This window comes from Gadus morhua, chromosome 10 (assembly GCF_902167405.1).
Source record: "Gadus morhua chromosome 10, gadMor3.0, whole genome shotgun sequence".
NCBI lineage: Eukaryota > Metazoa > Chordata > Actinopteri > Gadiformes > Gadidae > Gadus > Gadus morhua.
Window position 1 is genome coordinate 5,744,380 of NC_044057.1, and position 19,345 is coordinate 5,763,724.

Here is a 19,345-nt window from a genome sequence, read left to right on the forward strand (position 1 = left end):
GTGGTGGTGTTGGAGGTACTGATGGTGTTGGTGGTTTGTGGATATGGCTCACTGCCATTGTAGAAAGATGAGGGCGGTCACGTTGACAAATGCCGATCCGTAACCAGCAGGTTGCAGGTTTGAATATAAATCAGTGCTGGAGGTGTCGGTGTGTATTGATTATCCGGGAGGCTGGCCGGCGTTGAACACACAACGTACACACCGCTGCAAAGTACCTGGGGGAAGCAATTTGCAAAGGCATCATGTCCATTATGGATGGAATATATTACCTACTACTAGTGAGCTGCTCACTTCCGTGAACTGGAAGATGTTTTATAACCCTGGCCGAAGAGAGTAGTCAGATTACGTTAATTAAAAAATTATATTTTTTACCATATATTTTTTTCGCCTCTCCCTTCTTAAAGCTAATTAAGTAAAAAAAAAAAGTGTTGCAGAGGTTCTGATGAATAGGTGATTAGGAATGCATGACTTTGAGGCTGATTCACGGTGCAGGACTCAAGGTGATGCAAGAGGAGCAGAACGCAGTAAATAGTTGGTGGTGCTGGTGTCCCCGAAGGCTCACGAGGCCGCTCTGCCAGACAAAGAAATGTCTTCCATCTGTGGAGCGAGGCAGGAACATAGTTCATTCAGTTCTTTGGTGTAGGTTTGTAGGTGGGAGAACACAACACACAAAAGTAAGTGTGTAAGTATGTGTGTGTGTGTGTGTTCGTGTGCACCCCATCACGCCAGCGGTTCCGTGTCAGCAGCGACCCCACCACTAGACTAGAATAAATACAAATTCATTTTGACAGAATGCAATTTGTTCCGAGAGAAAAAAAAGAGAAGCATTTTTAATGCTAATAGCATGATTAATATATTCAACAGCGCAACAGAAACCAGAATCCCCACGCGGAGCTAGATTATTACGAGAGCTTATGAAGTGTCAATACAGATCTAAACCCTTCTGTTGCGATGCACAAGTGGAAATGAAAACATTCAATTGTAATGTTGACTGAATCTCTCCCCCTCACCCCAATTTGCAGCTGAAACGGTCAGCAAAGGCTAATGATGTGTGACCCATGTTCAGGTTGTATGAACAAAGGAACCAATGGCTTCATTTCCCTGACCATGACATGGACATCAGTTTCCCCTTGAACCCTGGAACATCCCGGCGCCAGCGGCCCGGTAAAGTGCAACTGTGTTTCCCCTCCAGGTCACCTGGGGCACTACAGTATAATGTCCCTCATATTGTTCCACTCAGGTACAGCCTCAAGTCCTCCAAGAGCGGCACACGCATCCTCCTCTTCCTCCCCTGTTTTGTGTTCCACAGTCTTCATCTCAAGGCGGTCACGGCTTCAGATGACTCTTCATCCCAGCTGTGAGGTAGAGGAGCTGCAACCTCATCCTCTTTTGCAGACTCAGGGACTAAAAGGTAAGACGAAGAAATACAAATTAAAAATATTTAAATCCGGAAAGATGATCTAAACTAGAAGGTTTTCTCAATAAAACACATCCATCCATGAGTCAATCCATCGGAAGTCCTCTCCACTAACGTTATTCTAGTCAACCTTTAACCCCTTAAGACGGCAGTAACCGGCGGCGGCAGTGATAAACATCACGTCCGGGTCAATCAGCTGTGAGGCTTTAGAGGAAGAGAGCTGCTGACCTGACGAAGGCCGCTGGTCTTCCTCAGCATGTGCCGGTGGTCCGAGCGGCGGTACAGGTTGTGGTCCTGCAGGGGGTCGTCGGCCAGCATGTACAGCTCCCCGGCGTGGACATCCGTCACGTTGGCCTGGATCGGCACAGAGCGGGAACAGGTGTCAAACAGACGGGTGTCAAACAGACGGGTGTCAAACAGACAGACTACTATACTTAGTTATAGTACTTGGTTATGCAGCATCTTATCCTAGCCTTATCTTTGTTGTATACTGGGAATAGGTTAACCTAGCGATTGTTAGTGCTTGGCACTTGGTTCTATGAAGCACCCTTACTGTACCGACAGAGATATATTGTTTCACCTTCTTCTGACATGTGCTTATTATTAGTCGCTTTGAATAAATGTGTCTGCTAAATCTAAAAAAACACTTAAGAGATAGAGATTTATACATTATTTTGAAATATGCTTGTAAATATTTTTTCTGACAATTGTTTTCAGTTCTAGCTGGATCTTTATCCATCGGTCAGATCCCCACCTTGAACGTGTTGGGGTCAAAGCCCAGCCACAGGGTGTACCGATAGTCCCAGGACCGCAGGGAGTAGCCCATGACCTTGATGTTCGCGAGGAGCGGCAGGTCAGAGTTCACCTGGGAGAGAACAGCCACGAGAAACAAAAGAGAAGAATCAAATGGCGCCCGACGTTAACCGCTCATCTGAACAACCACAAAAGTGCATCGATCGCCGCAGCCGCACGCGGCGACCCTTCCTCCCTCGGCGGCGGCCTCTGCGAGCTTCGGGCGCGCTGCTCGCGTTCCCCTGCAGCCTCTCATGCTCTCCCCGCCGCGCCGCTGATGAGCTGCTGGCGGCCCGCCAAGCGGCTTTGTGCAGACATTTAGCCACCGCAGCTGTGCGAGTCACCTGCGCCTGTTTTAATCCGCCGCGCGGTGTCAGACCAGAGCCCGGGCGTGTGGCGGCCGGGGCGGACGGACGGCGTGCGGCGGACGTCCTCGCAGACGGGAGCAGCGACGCCGCGACGTGACATTGTTTTGGTTTGGAGGCGACGTCGCGTTCCCCATCAGAGGATTTCTTTGTCGTCTTGTACGAGGGGGGGGGGGCCGACCAGAAACAACCGGTCGATTTAAGTGTAGGCAGGACGGGCTGCAGTTAATCTTAACACCAGCAGGACTCATTGGGTTTGAGTTAAGGTGTTGGAAGAGTGACGGAGACGAAGGGAGACGCAGGGACCTCCGCCAGGAATCTGTAGAATGAGTCACCAGCTGTTTTTCCTGTTCTTTCTATTCCGGTTAACATTGGGATAACATCACTCTCATTTTACCCGGGGGACGATATAACCTTGTGAAATACTCTCCAGGTCTGATTTTATGTGCGGTATGGGATTGTAAAAGGCATCTCATGCCCACACACTCTTAACCACCACTCTCGGCCAGATCTCCCTTTTTAAGAAGACGCCGCACTAGAGACTACCTGGTTGAAGAAGCACTGAATTGACACCAATAACTCACGACCCTTAACTACTCTCCACCCCACACACTCATCGGTGCTGCTAGGAAAAAAAAATCCCCTGAAGTGAACGTTAGAAACAAAATTAAAATCCATTCTGTCTTTCCGCCAAGAAGGGTAGAAGGAATGAGCCAGAAATGATTTCGGAATAATTTGAAAGAAGAGAAAAAAGGAATGCGCCAGTGGTGGACAAGAGTGGAAACGGTTCTAGACCCTCGTTGAACATCGCTCCCCGAGTCCAGACGCACACCATGAACACAAACCAGAGCCAGCAGAAGACACCATCATGGCGGCCAAGACGCGGAGCTCTACGAAGCTCTCACCGGACCTTTTTCCAGGGCTGAGGCTCCAGTAGAGCAGAGGGAAGGGTCATGTCTCTAAGGGGATACCTGGGGCACATCTGCCGGCCTGGGGTACTGGCTGAAGGCGATGTCTTCGTCATCCTTGCCCCTCTCAAGCCGGCCGAAGGTGTAGGCCAGGTTGTCCCCTTCGGTGCAGAGCTCTTCCTAGAGAACGAGGAGCGAGGGGGGGGGAGAGAGTGTGAAGCCATGCCGTCTGGGGCGTTCTCAAGTGTTAAACAATCAAGTCTTCACTTGCTCTGCGCAAATCTGTTTAACATTTCAGAGGACGGAGTGTACAGATGCTTTTCTTTTTGTAAGCAAACGCTCAGCTAAAACTTTAACCACACACCAGTGGATTAGACGCCGGCTATTGCAAGAGCTCTAGCTGAAATTCCTTCCACAGCAATAAGGCTAGATATAAATAAACATTACCTTACTTTTGTTTCATGTTGGGGTTTTTCTACACCCCCCCAAAAAAGCAATCATCATCAAGTATTTCCTTGTAACCGAAAACTCTCTGCTCTCGCCTCCCTTCTACTGTGATACCTTGAAGGACACGAGTGGGCATGGTTCTGGAGCGTCCAGGCCGGCCATGTAGGAGACGGTGGGGAAGACGTCCACCAGCTCCACCACATTCCTGACCACGTGCCCCGCTGGAGGGAGAGCAGAACACATGAGGACCTGCTCCTCCCCAGCCCCACACCTCCACAGGATTACTACACCAGCCATTCAAACAGCAGAGTGTCGGCACTGAGACCGACCAAGGCATACTTGAAGCCCCGTCATTGGGTCATCCAGCAACCAATCGGTCCCATCTCACCCTTAAACCTGTGCTCCGATCGGCCGAACACGTCGACGAAAGGGAAGATGGTCCCCGGCTGGAGCCAGTCGGGGAAGAAGGTGACGCCGGGGACGTAGAACATGAGGGGAACCTGAGTGGCCACGTCAAAGTTGGAGTATTTGGCCCATTCCCCGTGTTCCCCCAGAGACCAGCCTGTCGACAGAGAGACGGTAAGGTCAGGGAGGTACTGCGTCAGAGCAGAGGACCCAGGAGGCTATTTGTATGTATTATTTTACATTGGGTACACTCACAAGAGCCACCATTTCAAAATAACAGCGTACACGCACAACCATTTCAAGGACCCCAGAACAGAAATGTTAAAATTCTAGAAGAAATGGGATGAATACCTATTCTGAACGTATAACTTTGTTTTATTATCAACCGTAATTCCAGTTCCAGTCTTCATAGCCAAAAATGAAGTGGGCAATTATAACGTGCTGCAAATCAAATTACAATAATTGTGTTTTCTTGGGATAATTTACTGTTTGCAGTATATTTTGCTGTTTGGTGTTGATTTATAATATATTATTTTTGAATGTGTCTCTATTCAAGAGAAAGTGAGCGAGTGTGTGCCATCCATATGTGTGATTTCTGGGTCACAAAGGAGAATTTGACAATTTATATGCAAGCGGGTAAACTCAGTGCCAGACTCTGTGCAAGACTGATTTCCTGTCACCACACTGCCATCTAGTGGCAGGACAATGGCAGAAAGGTGCCCTTGATTCAGAGCTCATTTTGCAGCGTTCAAAAAACTAAAATATAAGACAACTTAGATTGCTGCGTCTAACTTTTCAGGGCAGCTCTCGTGTGTGTGTGCGTGCGTGCGTGCGTGTGTCTAACCGTGATCGGAGGAGAAGACCACCATGGTGTCGTCAGCGAGCCTCGAGTCATCCAGCGCGGTGAGCAGCCGGCCCACCTGGGCGTCCAGGTAGGAGACGGCGGCGTAGTAGTGCTGACGGATACGCAGCTGGAGAGACGGTTCGCAAAGACAACCGGCGACAAGGGTGAGAAGCAGAGCCAGGATGATCCGATGGGAGCCACATTAAATGGTAAATGGACTGCGTTTACACAGCGCCTTTCTAACCAGTGGCCACTCAACGCGCTCTACGATACTGCCTCACATTCACCCGTTCACGCACACATCCACACACCGACGGTGGGGTCAACCCTGCAAGGCGACAGCCAGCTCATCAGGAGCCGTTAGGGTGAGGTGCCTTGCTCAGGGACACCTCAACACACAGCAAGGAGGAGCCGGGCTTGGAACTACTGGAAGCCGCTCTCAAGCCGAGCGCACTCATCCAGAGCAGTTCCTCCAGCCCATCAGCAGGGCGGCGCTGCAGGGAGCGGCGTCCGGTACCTGGAAGTCTTTGGGGATGGGCCCGTAGGGGAAGCTCGTGTTGAGGGCCATCACGTCCTCCCTCAAGCGGAGGTCCATCCAGGGGTTGTAGGCCACACTGGGTAGGCCCTCGGGGACCTCAGGGTCAGGGGCCAGGCTCATCTGGTCCAGAGGGTACAGGCTCAGGTACTCCTGGGACACACACACACACACACTCAGCGACCGCTCTACAAAGAGCGGAGGAGAATCATTGACACTTGAGTCCTGGCCTCATTGGTCACATCATTGAATAGGATGATCATCCTCTTAACCAAACCATGCAGGTCGATGCCAATGGTCATGATGATTTTTTTTCTATTGATTAAGTGAGCCATGGAAACTGCTAATTGAGCAATAGAAGCACTGAACAGAGGCATCTAATAGCAACAAATAACATATACTTAATTTGATGAAGTAATAATGATAATAATTAGAGCTGTCAAGCGATTAAAATATTTAATCGTGATTAATCGCATTAATGTCATAGTTAACTCTAATTAATCGCGATTAATCGCAAATTATTTTTCTACGCTAAATATCCCTTGATTTTTTTGTCCCATAATTCTTCTCATTTTAATTCTCTTATCAACATGGTGAAGTGCATCGGCTTGCCTTGTGCAAATGATTTTTTATTGATAACAACATTGGCATATACACTGATCAAAACAGGACGATACAAAAAAAGAGCCTATAGTGCAATTAAACGACTGCTTTGAACAAATGTCATTTGAACATAGCAGTCAGCCTACTGCTTCTTTGTTTTGAGCCAAAGAAAATTTTTTTTTTTTTTTTTTTTTTTTTTTTTATAAAATAATTGCGTTAATCGCGCGATAAAAAAATGTAACGCCGTTAAATTTGGCTTGCGTTAATAACGCGTTTAACTGACAGCTCTAATAATAATAACAGAGCTGCACTGTGATCATTCCATTGTGCTTTTAGAAAATGATGGAAGGCACTGACACCAGAAAAGGCAGTTTGAACAATCGCTAGACCTTCTGCATCGAGTGGACATCTTACATTTAGTCGTTTTACTGTGGATGTTACCAAAGAAAAAGGAGAAGGCCTCGCCCTAAATAAGAGACATTAGTGAGCTCTTAACATACAAGTACACTTAGCCCCATGTCCACTACATGACTCATCTCTGACGAGGTTCTTCAGAGTACAAGGACCCTCGGCTCAGTCGGGGCTGAACCGGTACCTGTGGTATCCTGAAGGGGATGTGGGGCTTGTGGAACCCCACAGCCAGGAAGAAGGGCCCGTCGTCGCCGTCGTCCCCCAGGCCCCGCAGCAGCCGCACGGCCTCCGCGGCGCTCTCCAGGTCGGGCAGCGTGCCGCCGGGCTGCTCCGCCACGTCCACCGCACACAGCAGGTTGGCGTGGAGTCCGCCGCCCGCCCCTTTACACATCTGAGGAAGAGCCACAGCGGGTCACGCATGAGACGAACCATGAGAATGACGGCGGTACGTCAGGGAACGAGGAGGCGTGCCAAGTTGAAATGCCAGCCTCGCAACAATGCTACGACGACGCCACAGCCAGTGTTTTGGCCCGGTTTGTTAGGATTCACTAATCTCTGAGTACCCCGAGTACACCGCAGATATGGAACAAATTTGCACACAAACAGCATGCCGCAGCCACGGAAGCAAGCAGACCAGGTGGATCAAGTGAGATTGCACGAGAGATTCTACCCAACCGGAAAACCCACGTCCTATCTCTAAAGCGCCGCGACCAGAGCCGTGCTAAAACACGGGTAAACATCGGGAGTTTGAAAGATGGCGAAAGCAAAGAGCCAAGAAGGATTCAAGACTGTTGCCAAATGCAATGGTTTACATTTGCGAAAAATGAATACATAGCAAACGCTTACATAAGCGTATCAACTTACAGTCTAGGAAGTCATATTCAAACTACAATAACTGCTAGTATCATAGTATGCTGCGCTCATCTGACGCTTGTGTTTATTCAGTTGATTCATCCAATTCTGGGTCTGCTTTGTTAAATGGTCACAAGAAGTCTGTGTGCGTACTGTTGTGCTAACCATTGTGTGAATTTCAATTATTCTTTCAATCAGTGGAACCAACACAAAAACAAAGACCATTTAGCGAGAAATTAATTGGTGGCATATAACAATCATATAGTCGTCGTAACAATGTCATCAATTCAGATTAATCAAAATTGAACCATTTCATTTCAAAGTACTTTGTTTGCTTTCCCTGCTAACACAAACACTACAGCAAAACCGGTGAAAAACATTTTCTTTCTAGTTATGTGCACAGGGGGATTAGAGAAGCCATAACCAAAACCAATCCATTCTCCACTCACATGAGACCAGATCTGTGGAAGGGAGAGTCTGGGAAAGTAGCAGGCCTTAGGATAAGGCATGCGACTGCTTCATACAATAACAACATTAGACCCTTCACCGCGAAGGTTGCATATCTGTTTAATACTTAGGTCTTAAGGACCATGGTTAGCAGAATTTTTTTTTAGTATTCTAAGTTCTCATTTGCACGATCGTGAATTCAATATAGACCTACATAATTGTGATAATGAACACACACACACACACACACACACACACACACACACACACACACACACACACACAGCTCCAAAAGGATTCCGTTTTCAACCAAATCATTTAGGAGATGTTTCTGCTTCAAGGCCTCACCTTCTCCTTCTCATAGCGGAACGAGGGAGGGTGGTACGGCGGCACTGACCAGCTGTAAGGGTAGTCGTCAGTGTAGTTGGAGGCGATGCCTGAAAACAAGAGACATCATTAGTCAAACAGGAAGGAGTCGTATAAAGTAAATGGGAAACACACTACATTTATACAGCGCTGTGCTATCCATTGGCCACTCAAAGCGCTATAATAACTCGGCACTTGGAGGAGCCAAGGATCGAAGTATTGTTCAACACGCCCAGTGAAGGGGTTGCAAACGTCTTTTGACAACAAATAATAATACAAATAATTTTGAATTTAACATTTCAATCTATATATTGCCACCATGTTGATGAGAGGACTCCAGCAACAACAAGGATGGTTCACCTGGATGGAACACCTTCCCCACAGACATGGTGGTGTACCCTTGGGATTTGAAATACTGCGGTAGGGTGGTGTAGTTGCCAGCGGCCACCCTCCAGTAAGAGTAGAAGTCGTAGAGTCGGGTGGTGTCCGGTCTGCGGCTTGTCAACATGGACGTACGACTAGGGCCACACACCGCTTGCTGGCAAAGGACACACAGGAATACTTGTTATGGGGAATCACTTAAGACTAAGCTAAATGGTAACTAGACTGCATTTATAAAGCGCTTTTCTTACCAGTGGCCACTCGAAGCGCTTCACAATATTGCCTCACATTCACCCATTCATGCACACATTCACAAAAACTACAGCGGTGTCCACAATGCAAGGCGACAGCCAGCTCGTCGGGAGCAGTCGGGGTGAGGTGCCTTGCTCAGGGACACCTCAACACTCCCGGAGGAGCCGGGGATCCAACTAGCAACCTTTCGGTTACAAGCCAACCCGCTCTACCTCCTGAGCCACGCGCCACTCCCAGCTGCTCCAATATAAAACATACACATTTTGTGACATCGACTGACCTGGGCGAACGCGTTCAAAAAGACTTGGCTTTTGGAAGCCAGCTGGTCGATGTTGGGGGTTTTGACTAAGGGGTCCCCATAGCAGCCCAGGGTGGTCCTGAGGTCGTCTGCCATGATAAACAGTACATTTTTCGCTGGAAACAAGAAACAATACATTGATGGGCTACGTTTAAATACCACGGAGGCTCTCTGTGATGGGTAACCTGGATGACATGAAGTAAACAAACTGTCAAGATACATAATCAGAAGGAAAAACATTAACACTGTACTACTGAGTTGAAAAGTTGCATTACTTTAGCTGCGTTAAAACGAATGCAGTGGTGATTATGCGATTAACATGCATTGCTTGAGGATTAAGAATTCACATGATATCTAAACCAAACGTATTGAACACAAGTGAACCTCATGGTTTATTACTTCACCTTTAGTTTCCACGACCGCAGGTGTCAGAGTGTAGATGATCAGAACACAAACACAACATCTCTGCAGCGATTCAAACATGTTGGGTGCTGAACCGCTGGCGGTGGAGGACGAGGCGGAGGTGTGGATGTTATTATGATACTGTACTACACTGACATTTAAGTGGAGATGGTGCACTGAGGTGAAACACTTTAAATAACTTCCTGATTGTTCGCGACTCTCGCGAGCTGTGTTCCCATTGGCCGAGACCTGCCGCTGTCTGCCAATCAACGCTAATCACATTAGTCTAATCGGCCTTAATGTGATTCCAACCTCTGCTGTTGGTTTTTCATTAGGGGAGTAATCAATTACATCAGGAAGTATAACCAACGGGAGAACCAAATAACTGACTCTTTTGATCATTTGATTATTCGTTTTTTTTAACATACAAGAAAAGCACAAGAATGAAACTTCGCGAACGTGTCCATTTTCTCCCAACTCCTTTGACAGGCTATAGATGAATAATATATTTGATATGCATTGACTTTTAGTGAAACAGAGTGCTGTTTCTTTTTTGACCGGAAGACGGCGGTAATGCTGAATGAGGGAGGAAATATATTAAAGAGAAGAAGAAGAGGAACACGCCCACTTCCGCTCTTTCGGCCAACCATCTGTCTGTTCATAACCATTTGTGTTGTTCTCCAGGTGTAAACATGGGAGATGCACCTCTGAAGCGGGTGAATGAAGGTGATGAACTCGGACAGAAGGTTAAGAAACAAAAGGGAGATCCTGAAGCTGACCCGAGTGGAAACGGAGAGGAATGCGGCGAGGAGAATATCTTATCTGGGTTTAAGACCACCGCTGTGTTGAAGGATTCTGCACGGGAGAAGACCATCTTCCTCCATGGGAAGGTAAGGGGACTGCTAGAGTTGAGTTGCTCTGAGGAGTATACCTGAGTTAACTGGGGATGAATGAAAGGTTATGCAATCATTAGTATGATTCTTCATGCATTTGTTGATTGAAGCCTCCACATCCACTTTCTTCTTGAATATGTGCTAAAGGCTACACAAAGCAGTGTAACCTTAAATGCCCCCCCCCCCAGTTGGACGAGCAGGAGGCGGTGGTCATCCTGCAGAAGACCCCCATCACAGTGGTCTCCGTGGCGGAGATGTTCGCTTCCTCAAAGCTGAAGCTGGAGATGAGGAACGACATCTACAGCACCTATCAGCTCCAGCCTCCTGCTCACCTCAACGGTGCGGACACAGACACCAACACATGGCCACCCACACACACACACAAAGGCATACACGGCTCGATGGGATGGCAGGAGTCGGCTTATCTCAGGCGGTAGAGCGGATTGGCTTGTAACCGGAAGGTTGCTGGTTCAATCCCTAGCTGAGTGCCGATGTGTCCCTGAGAATACACCTCACCCTAACGGCTCCCGACGAGCTGGCTGTCGCCTTGTGTGGTTGACTGCGCCGTCAGTGTGTGAATGTGTGCATTAAGCGTTGTAAGTTGCTTTGGTTAAAAGCGTCTTCTAAATGCCCTTAATGTAAATGTCGATGAATGAAATAAACAACGTTTCAACTCCTGGCGAGTGGCAGGAAGATTTAATAGAACTTTGGTCAGTTAGCAAAAATGAACCTCACTGAATAGGACAACGACAAGTAAGATGTGCTTTCTACTTCTCTGTAAAGTCTCTTAGGCTAGAATTATTCCATTTAATTATTTTGTTTGAAAATGTCATTTAAAAATTTGTTTTCTGTCTGTTGTTGGGGTGCGCAGTGCTCAAGGCGACAGTGGTGTGCCCGGCCACAGAAAAGCACGTGAAGAAGTACCAGGTTCAGGAGAGCTTCCTGGTTGAGGAGACCGGAGAGGACTACCTCTCCATCACTCTGCCCTACATCCAGGAGAAGAGCTTCAGTCTGCAGGTCAGCTGGCTGGCCGTTTCTCTCATTGCTTTCATTCAAGGTGTATCCAGACTGTCACTGAAATTGTCGGGACATTGGGAATTCTCACTTTATTATGTACTGTACTGAATTATCACATAATCATCTAGCTATAGTTAACTATAACGTTTACTTTAACATCATATTGTTCACATTAAAAACAATGGTTCACTACATGCACACATAAACACGCTGACTCTTACTCTGTGTTATTTGTTCTACCAGTGGGTCTTCAACATCCTGGAGAAGAAGGCGGAGGCGGACCGGATAGTTTATGAAGACCCTGACCCCGATGTGGGCTTCGTTCTTCTGCCAGATTTCAAATGGGACCAAAAACAGGTGAGGAAACGACTAGGACAGAGTTTAAAGCCTGTCTTATAACCTACGCTAGGTAACTTTTTATTATGCAGCAAAAGCCGCAACATAACTGCAAAAGCTACAATACAAAAACAAAAGCCGCAACACAACTGCAAAAGCTACAATACAAAAACAAAAGCCGCAACACAACTGCAAAAGCTACAATACAAAAACAAAAGCCGCAACATAACTGCAAAAGCTACAATACAAAAACAAAAGCCGCAACACAACTGCAAAAGCTAGGACATAGATGCAAATGTCACAACATAACGAAAGTTGGATTATGAAACTGACTGACTATTATTATATGCTTGAGCATTATAGAATGTAGATAGCTTTGCCCATTTTCAGAGATTCACAACAGAGTACAATGTAGAGTTATTCTAATTTTTGTGGATTCAATTTGCATTCTTTAAAGGTATTCTGCAGTTGGAAAATCAAATACTTGTATTGTGCCGAAAAGCCTGGAACAACTTATTTTTTGTAAGCTTAGGCAACATTCTATATAATAAATAGTGGGTTAGTTTTCTTTTCCAACATCTGTTGACACACACTTGGTTGTGTTGAACTAAGCTGTTGCTGTTATGTCGTGCCATTTTAAGTTGTGTGGTGCCTTATGTGTGTGTCAGTGCGTTTGTTTTTTTTAATTTGAAAAGTGTTCTTCCAAAAATCTCCTGGCGTGTGAGCCACAAATAATATAGAGTTGTGTTATACTAGTGTATGTGGAGTATAAGAGAAGCTTCACCATCTCTGGGAGGGGCTCATCAACAGTAACACACGTGGCGTTATACTACGAGCATCTGAGAAGCTGAACCCTCTCTCGGACAGGCCTCATAGAGCCAGTGAAGAAGAGCTTGGACCATGACATCCTATGTGTCTAGAGGATTCAATTATCATGGAGATTCACTTTTTCTTCCATATAAATACTGTGGTGAATGGCAGTTTTCAGATGAGAGTGATTTTTAGAAGTAGGTATGCATGTTTTAATACACCCATGTTTTGGAGAGGTTTGTTGAGGTTAGGGTTATGGAGTTTTTGCGGTTGTTCCCCGACGCTGTACTCAATTACACAATCACAAACCGTTGGTTGTATAATATGGGACCTTTAAAGAGAAAGTAGGTACTGGTAAAAGGTAACTGTTGCAATTCAGATGCACACCGTTACGTTTTCAAAAACCTATATTCATGTGCTGCAGCGCACGTCAACATTGTCTTGTAGCACCGACTGTTATCGAGATTAATGATCAATCAATACAACAGATGGTGAGAGTATGTATAATATATCTATTTTGTTTCCTACCATTGATGAAAGAAGAGGACTGTGAGGAGAAGCGTTAATTGGCTTTTAAGAAGACCTACCTCTGCTGTTCCTACAACATGCACAGTTACCATAAGTCAGACAAAGTTAATCATTGGGATTGGTTGATTCATTGGCAGGATGGTTGATTCATCGGCATGATAAATGTATTGTCTACAGTCCCAATCAACTCCATGATTTGGTATTTTATTGACGTTTGAAACAATTGCAACAAACAATCCCGTTCAATGTTAAAGGACTGACTTGTAAGAAAAGGCCTATACTGAGGTATTTCATCAAGGCACCATGATTCAACTGTTCCAGAGTTTCAAATGACAGCTCGCCACTCATCATGTCTACCAGTTGAACAATTGCCTCTAACTAATTTCCCTCCCACCTCCATCTAATGAACTGTTCCTCTCTCCCAGACGCATGATCTGTACCTGATAGCCATCGTCCACCAGAGAGACCTGAAGAGTATCAGAGAGCTCACGGCCGACCACCTGCCTTTGCTCCAGAACATCTGCACCAAGGGGAAGGTGAGCACTGGGATTAGGCCAAATCTCTAACCGCATTAAACACATGCTAGCTGCTCTTTTTGGTTTGGCTTTAGATTGCTAGGATAAATGTTTCACTCAAAGTGCAATGGGTAACGAATGTTCTGTACCAAATTAACGATCATAGGTCATCAGCTTTAGTAAACATGCTAAATCTAAATCCTGGCTTTTCAGACAATAAAGCCTCACCCAGTATGATCTCCCTAGAGAGTTGTGTTCTGGGAAGGGATGTTTGCCTTTTGTTTTGGCGTGTGAATTAGCGTCCGCTATTCTCCGAGTTCCCTGGGTTGACCACCTGAGATTGGGTGAAAGCAATAGGTAGTAGTTGGAAATTGATATTTTACTTTGACACTCCTTATACCATGACAGGCATTTAGCTGACGCTTTTATCCAAAGCGTCTCCTGTGTTTTCATCAAGTAGCAGAATGCATTAGGGGATTCCTGCACGCTTGTGAACGGTTCACCCGAGGGTCAAAGGTTAACGTTAGATACCACTAGGAGCCGGTATGGTGGCTAGACAGTGCAAGGGAATAGGAGACAGAGCTTAGGTAATGAAGGGTGAAACAACATATGGATATTCCGAACACACATCATGTGGGGATCAGAGCTGTTCTCAGCATCTTGAGGTCTGTCTGCCACTGTATAAAAAGTCCTTGCTTTTCCAAGGACTGGCAAAAGCAAAGCTGATAGAGAGACGCAGGGCGATCTCCCATTCGAGGCCTCTGATTATTGAATGTTTGTTATTCAAATAAAGTAGAATTATTGTTATAAGTTCAGCTGACTCTTTAGATTAGTCTTAAACAGTTTATGCAGAAACGATTGACATTGGGCCAAATTCCCCCACAACACCTCAACACTAAGCTAGGAGGAGCCGACTGGAAACCTTCTGTCCCTGTGCCGACCCTCTGTCCCCGTGTCCCTCTGACTGTGTGTCCCTCTTTCCCTCTAACTCTGTGTCCCTCTTTCCCTCTCTGTGTCCCAGGAGGCCATCCTCAAGCGCTACGGCCTTCCCGCCAGCAAGCTGCGCGTGTACTTCCACTACCAGCCGTCGTACTACCACCTCCACGTCCACTTCACGGCGCTGGCCTCGGAGGCCCCCGGCAGCGGGGTGGAGCGGGCCCACCTGCTCTCCGACGTCATCCAGAACCTCCGGGCGGACGGGGGGTTCTACCGCCAGCGGAGCCTCAGCTTCCCCCTCCGCGCCGACGATGGACTGCTCGCCAGGTTCCAGCAGGCGGGGCGGTTGTAGGGGGCGAGGTTCCAGAAGGGGCGGTGCGACGATCTGTTTTTCGAAGGTTGATGTTCGTTTTAACAACAGACCGTTGGGAAGAATGTCACCACTGCCATGGCAACGCATTCATTGTGTCTCCCGTCCTCCCGTTCTTCCATATTAATATTGATCATTGATTGATTGATTGGTCATGTCTGAGGCCCAGCTGAGCTCCTGGTCTCTGTGTTACCAGAACAGTACAGCTGTATCTCTTCATAGTGATGGCACTGGGGTTTGGATGTTTCACTTTTTTTACCATTGTCTTTTTTTTACTAATTGCATTGTTCAAATGTTTTATTAATCGACTTAATAAAATACTTTTTTAAAAAAACCTTAACAGTGCAATTCTTTTTTGCTATGAAGGTGGGAAACATTTTATTTAACATTTAATAACATTTTATTTTTAATGCCGCTAAACAATGGCAATTATTCTGAATTTGAAGCCGCTTGTTGAGAAATCATTTAATCTTTGGTAGGGGAACATTTATAGTCCTAGCTATTAAAAAGATCCTTGAAGATAAACTTCAAGGTACACATTGTGTTTGACACTTCTGACCATACAAATGTTTTTGACCAAAAAGCATAACAATTAAAACCCTTTGCTTGTGCCAGCAGCAGAGGGCGCTGCTGCAGCTTAATATACTATTGGTATTGTGTTCAATTATTGCAGTCTCATTTCGTTAGTTGTACCTTTTTATAAGGATACTATTTAAACCGGTATGTCTCTAAACTTTAATTTTAAGGTATAATCAAAGAAAAAGCATGACCATAGTAGGTCTAAAACAAACTTAGAATTAACTGTCAACTTTAATTGGAATGCTCAGATTGAGAGTAGTCCTGCCATTATCCAAATTAATTATTTTAGCCTCGCTCGCTTTCAACTTTATGGGTTATTGCAGTGATATGTGATAATGAAAGCTGTTAGGGAACGCCTGGAAACGAGGTTATCTAGATGGTGAGATATCTCCCAGCATCCTGATCCCTTCAGAGTGGGCTGGGCGGTCCTCTACTTCCTAGGTGCGTTCAGACGTCGCTGCAGAGATAAACTTGTCTGCATTCAAAGAGTTCATAGAATTAAGTCATGCATATGAGTGGTGCGTGGGTTTGACTGTTTCAATGAAAGTCGTACAGGAGAAGAACTACTCGGACATCATGGCGTCGCTTTGAAAGTCATTGTTTTAAAACAAAAAAAGTCTTAGAAGAAACCGCTATTGTATGTTTTTCTTTTTCAGGTTTTAATTACGCATTAATTACGCATCAGAGTGGAACCTAAACAGCAAGACGTGGAGACGCAGAATCGACCAGGGGAACCAAACTGAACGTCCAGGAGCGAAACTAACCGGATCATCAGCCGATCAGACCCTGATGTCCTCCTGGTTCCAGTCCCTGAAGGAGGACTTCGTTTTGAGGCCGTTTGAGACGCAGCACACTCCGTGAGTAGCGATCTTTGTCCGACTCCGGCCGCTTAAACCTACATGCTTTTTTTTGCTTACGCACTTTAGTTTGGTTCGGTATTGATCAAGGTCTGTGAAACATGTGTCTGCTTTTGATGGATGATCGATGATCAATACGAGTCTGCTCTCCTGTCTCGCTTCTGGTTTTCCATCGGTCAACAAGCCATACGGACTTACAGAATCGTGTTTTTCTTGAACATCGCTTTGAGTCCCTGAATCCTTTTCAATTTTTTGCACGATGCGGGAATAATGTAAGTTTACAATGTAAGGAAAGTGTCCAACTGAAGAGCTTTGGCCCCCAGGATCATTCCTCTGTGAGACCATAGTGGTGTGTGTTGGCTGGTCCCTCTGAGTGTGGGATTTTCCTGTAAACCAGAGATCCATCAGGCTTTTTAACCTGATGGCTTATTGTTGTGTTCTGACTTTGCTCTGTAGACATGGGAAAGTTGTTTATTCCTACCGTCTGCTTGTTGCACCTATCTGTCAGTCTGTGTTTCTATCTGCCGTTCACAGACAGACTGTTTCCACAGAGACAGGTCAAGGGCAGTACAGATTAGGCTGAACGTTGGTCTCTTCCTCTCTGGGAACCTGATAATCCTGAGAACAGACCTTCACTCTTGATGGCTACTTTTCACTGTTTAAAGATAGGCTACATAGGGTATTTTCTAGTGGTGTATAAAACGTTAATACAAGTATAAACACATATATCAATTGATTAAGTATTTATTTTACAATTAGGTATAACAATCGATATTTTGTGTTGGAAGAGAACACCACACTGTAAACAGTCAATTTATAAAGTTGTGTTTTAGGATGTGATACCGTGAGAAAGAGAGCAGTTCTGTGTGGACCACAGAGGTCACTAAGCCCATACATTTAGTTTATTTTTAACAATGTTTCTTGGTCATTCATAGCCAACGGATGTAAGTGGAATGACAGGATTGTGTCTCTGTGTCATTCAGTGCATATATGTTTCTTATATTTACAGAGGGGAATTAATAGGCCCAAGGGAGGTACTTAAAACATTTTAGATTAAGTATAGTGAGTGCAAATGTTATCTGCCTCTGTCAACCAGGAAAAACCAGTTGGATTTTGGGCCCTATAGGAACACTTCCGGACGATAGTCATGCTGTGTTGGTTACATATACACTGATGAAAAAATTATTCCTAAATATGTTAGATCCTAGTTTCTTCTTTTATAGTGAGTGCGGCAGGGGTTCGGTATCAAGGGACCACTTGAAGGCTGAGATGAGCTGGGCCTTGTGAGTCTGACAGGAGAAATAATGTTTCAGAAGGGTCTGTCTCCCATTTTTCTAATCTTTAATACCTTTATGTTACTACCATCTCTCCCTCTCTCTCTCTCTCTTTCTCTCTCTCTCTCTCTCTCTCTCTCTCTCTCTCTCTCTCTCTCTCTCTCTCTCTCTCTCTCTCTCTCTCTCTCTCTCTCTCTCTCTCACTCTCACTCTCACTCTCTCTCTCTAATAGATAATAAACTACTATGAGAATAGAAGGAAAGTAGACTGAGGTCAGAAAGTACTAGCTGTGATATGGTCATTCTCTTCAGGGCTCTCCTGCTCAACAATGGTTTCTCTGATAGTGATGATGTCGTCATGCAATTAGAGCCCTTAATTTAATCAAGTACTCACATATACACACGATATAAACAAGGTTTATCATTATATGTAATTATTAACAGGTTTTATCTTATAATTCTTACCTCATAAACTAGTATAGAGTCTTCCATATCGGGGCCATTTAAAATGTATAGAACAGTCCTTGATTTTAGACGTTTTAGGGTTCGTTTTAGGAGCTTCTGATGCGTTTCTTTCATCAGTGTGTATCGAGAAATTATCGGGACAGGGTGTGAGAGACAGATCAACTGAGATGTAAAAAAGCTATTCTTCAGTTTGCAGAAGAAGTTTGTCATGCAGAAGATCTCTCCCACTGGCGCACGTTTCCAGAGCAGGCCATGATTACAGAGCTATTTACATTACGAGAGAGAGAGAGAGGAAAAGATGGCTTCCAGATGCGAGATGGAATTCCGAGTGCTAGAGTAACACCCCTCCCCTTTTTTTGGGGGAAAAATAAAGTCTTACTGCATTCATCATCAGAGAGAGAGAGAGAGAGAGAGAGAGAGAGGAGAGGAAGGGAGAGAATGCCAGGGTGAGCCAAGACAATAGAAGGCAGAGGTACTGAAAGGAACTCTTAATGAAAGAGGGTTTGTGTTGGGGAAAAAAAGGCTGTGTTGTTTATCTGAAGCTTAGCTTCATTTAGCTGAGCATTTATCTCCCTCTTATTCACTTTTCTTTTTCTCTCTCCGCCAGTTCCCTTCATTTGATCTGTTTGTGTAAACGCCACCCTACCGTCTCCATGTGTCTCGACTCGAGTCTGTGTGAGTTTGTACGTCTAGCATTCGGTGGGTCCACACTTGGGCTGCTGCAGGAAATACCAACATGGGAGCACTTCTTCTTTCCTTTTTTTTTAAGGGAAACTGACCGACATTCCTCTTGGTTCTATAAACAGAGTGCCGTATGATGGATACGCACGCCGCATAGGCACACATGCAGTCTCCCTCCAAGTTGCACGTCCATTCACTTCAGTGTATCACAAAGTCCAATGAGCTGGCTGCACCTTCATCCTTGGAAAGACAACTTCAGCTTTAACGAATGATCATTGATTAAAAATCAACACGTTGCGATTAAGAAATCTGTTTGTATGTACACAACATTTAGGTAACAATTGATTTATTGAGTGTGGA

General features: G+C 45.5%; 3 protein-coding genes across 3 annotated transcripts in view; 2 read left to right on the plus strand and 1 right to left on the minus strand.

Moving 5' to 3' along the window:
• Positions 1–802: 802 nt before the first annotated feature.
• On the minus strand, positions 803–9,946 carry ids (iduronate 2-sulfatase). The gene is made up of 13 exons (XM_030368936.1): positions 9,728–9,946; positions 9,306–9,439; positions 8,753–8,930; positions 8,375–8,463; positions 6,912–7,118; positions 5,696–5,866; positions 5,179–5,305; positions 4,318–4,491; positions 4,044–4,150; positions 3,546–3,662; positions 2,172–2,282; positions 1,646–1,771; positions 803–1,404 (listed from the first exon to the last, which is right to left on the minus strand). The coding sequence occupies exons 1-13, from the start codon at positions 9,804–9,806 to the stop codon at positions 1,327–1,329; spliced, it is 1,698 nt and encodes a 565-aa protein (XP_030224796.1). The 5' UTR covers positions 9,807–9,946; the 3' UTR covers positions 803–1,326.
• A 395-nt stretch (positions 9,947–10,341) lies between these two features.
• Positions 10,342–15,464, plus strand: dcps (decapping enzyme, scavenger). The gene is made up of 6 exons (XM_030369008.1): positions 10,342–10,615; positions 10,807–10,957; positions 11,490–11,635; positions 11,879–11,992; positions 13,735–13,845; positions 14,846–15,464. The coding sequence occupies exons 1-6, from the start codon at positions 10,418–10,420 to the stop codon at positions 15,110–15,112; spliced, it is 987 nt and encodes a 328-aa protein (XP_030224868.1). The 5' UTR covers positions 10,342–10,417; the 3' UTR covers positions 15,113–15,464.
• A 693-nt stretch (positions 15,465–16,157) lies between these two features.
• Positions 16,158–19,345, plus strand: part of zgc:66433 (DUF4592 domain-containing protein) — a 39,405-nt gene continuing 36,217 nt past the window's right edge. Inside the window, exon 1 of the mRNA XM_030369011.1 lies at positions 16,158–16,566. Within this exon, the coding sequence (XP_030224871.1) occupies positions 16,499–16,566 (68 nt within the window). The 5' untranslated portion in view covers positions 16,158–16,498. The remainder of the gene's footprint in view (positions 16,567–19,345) is intronic.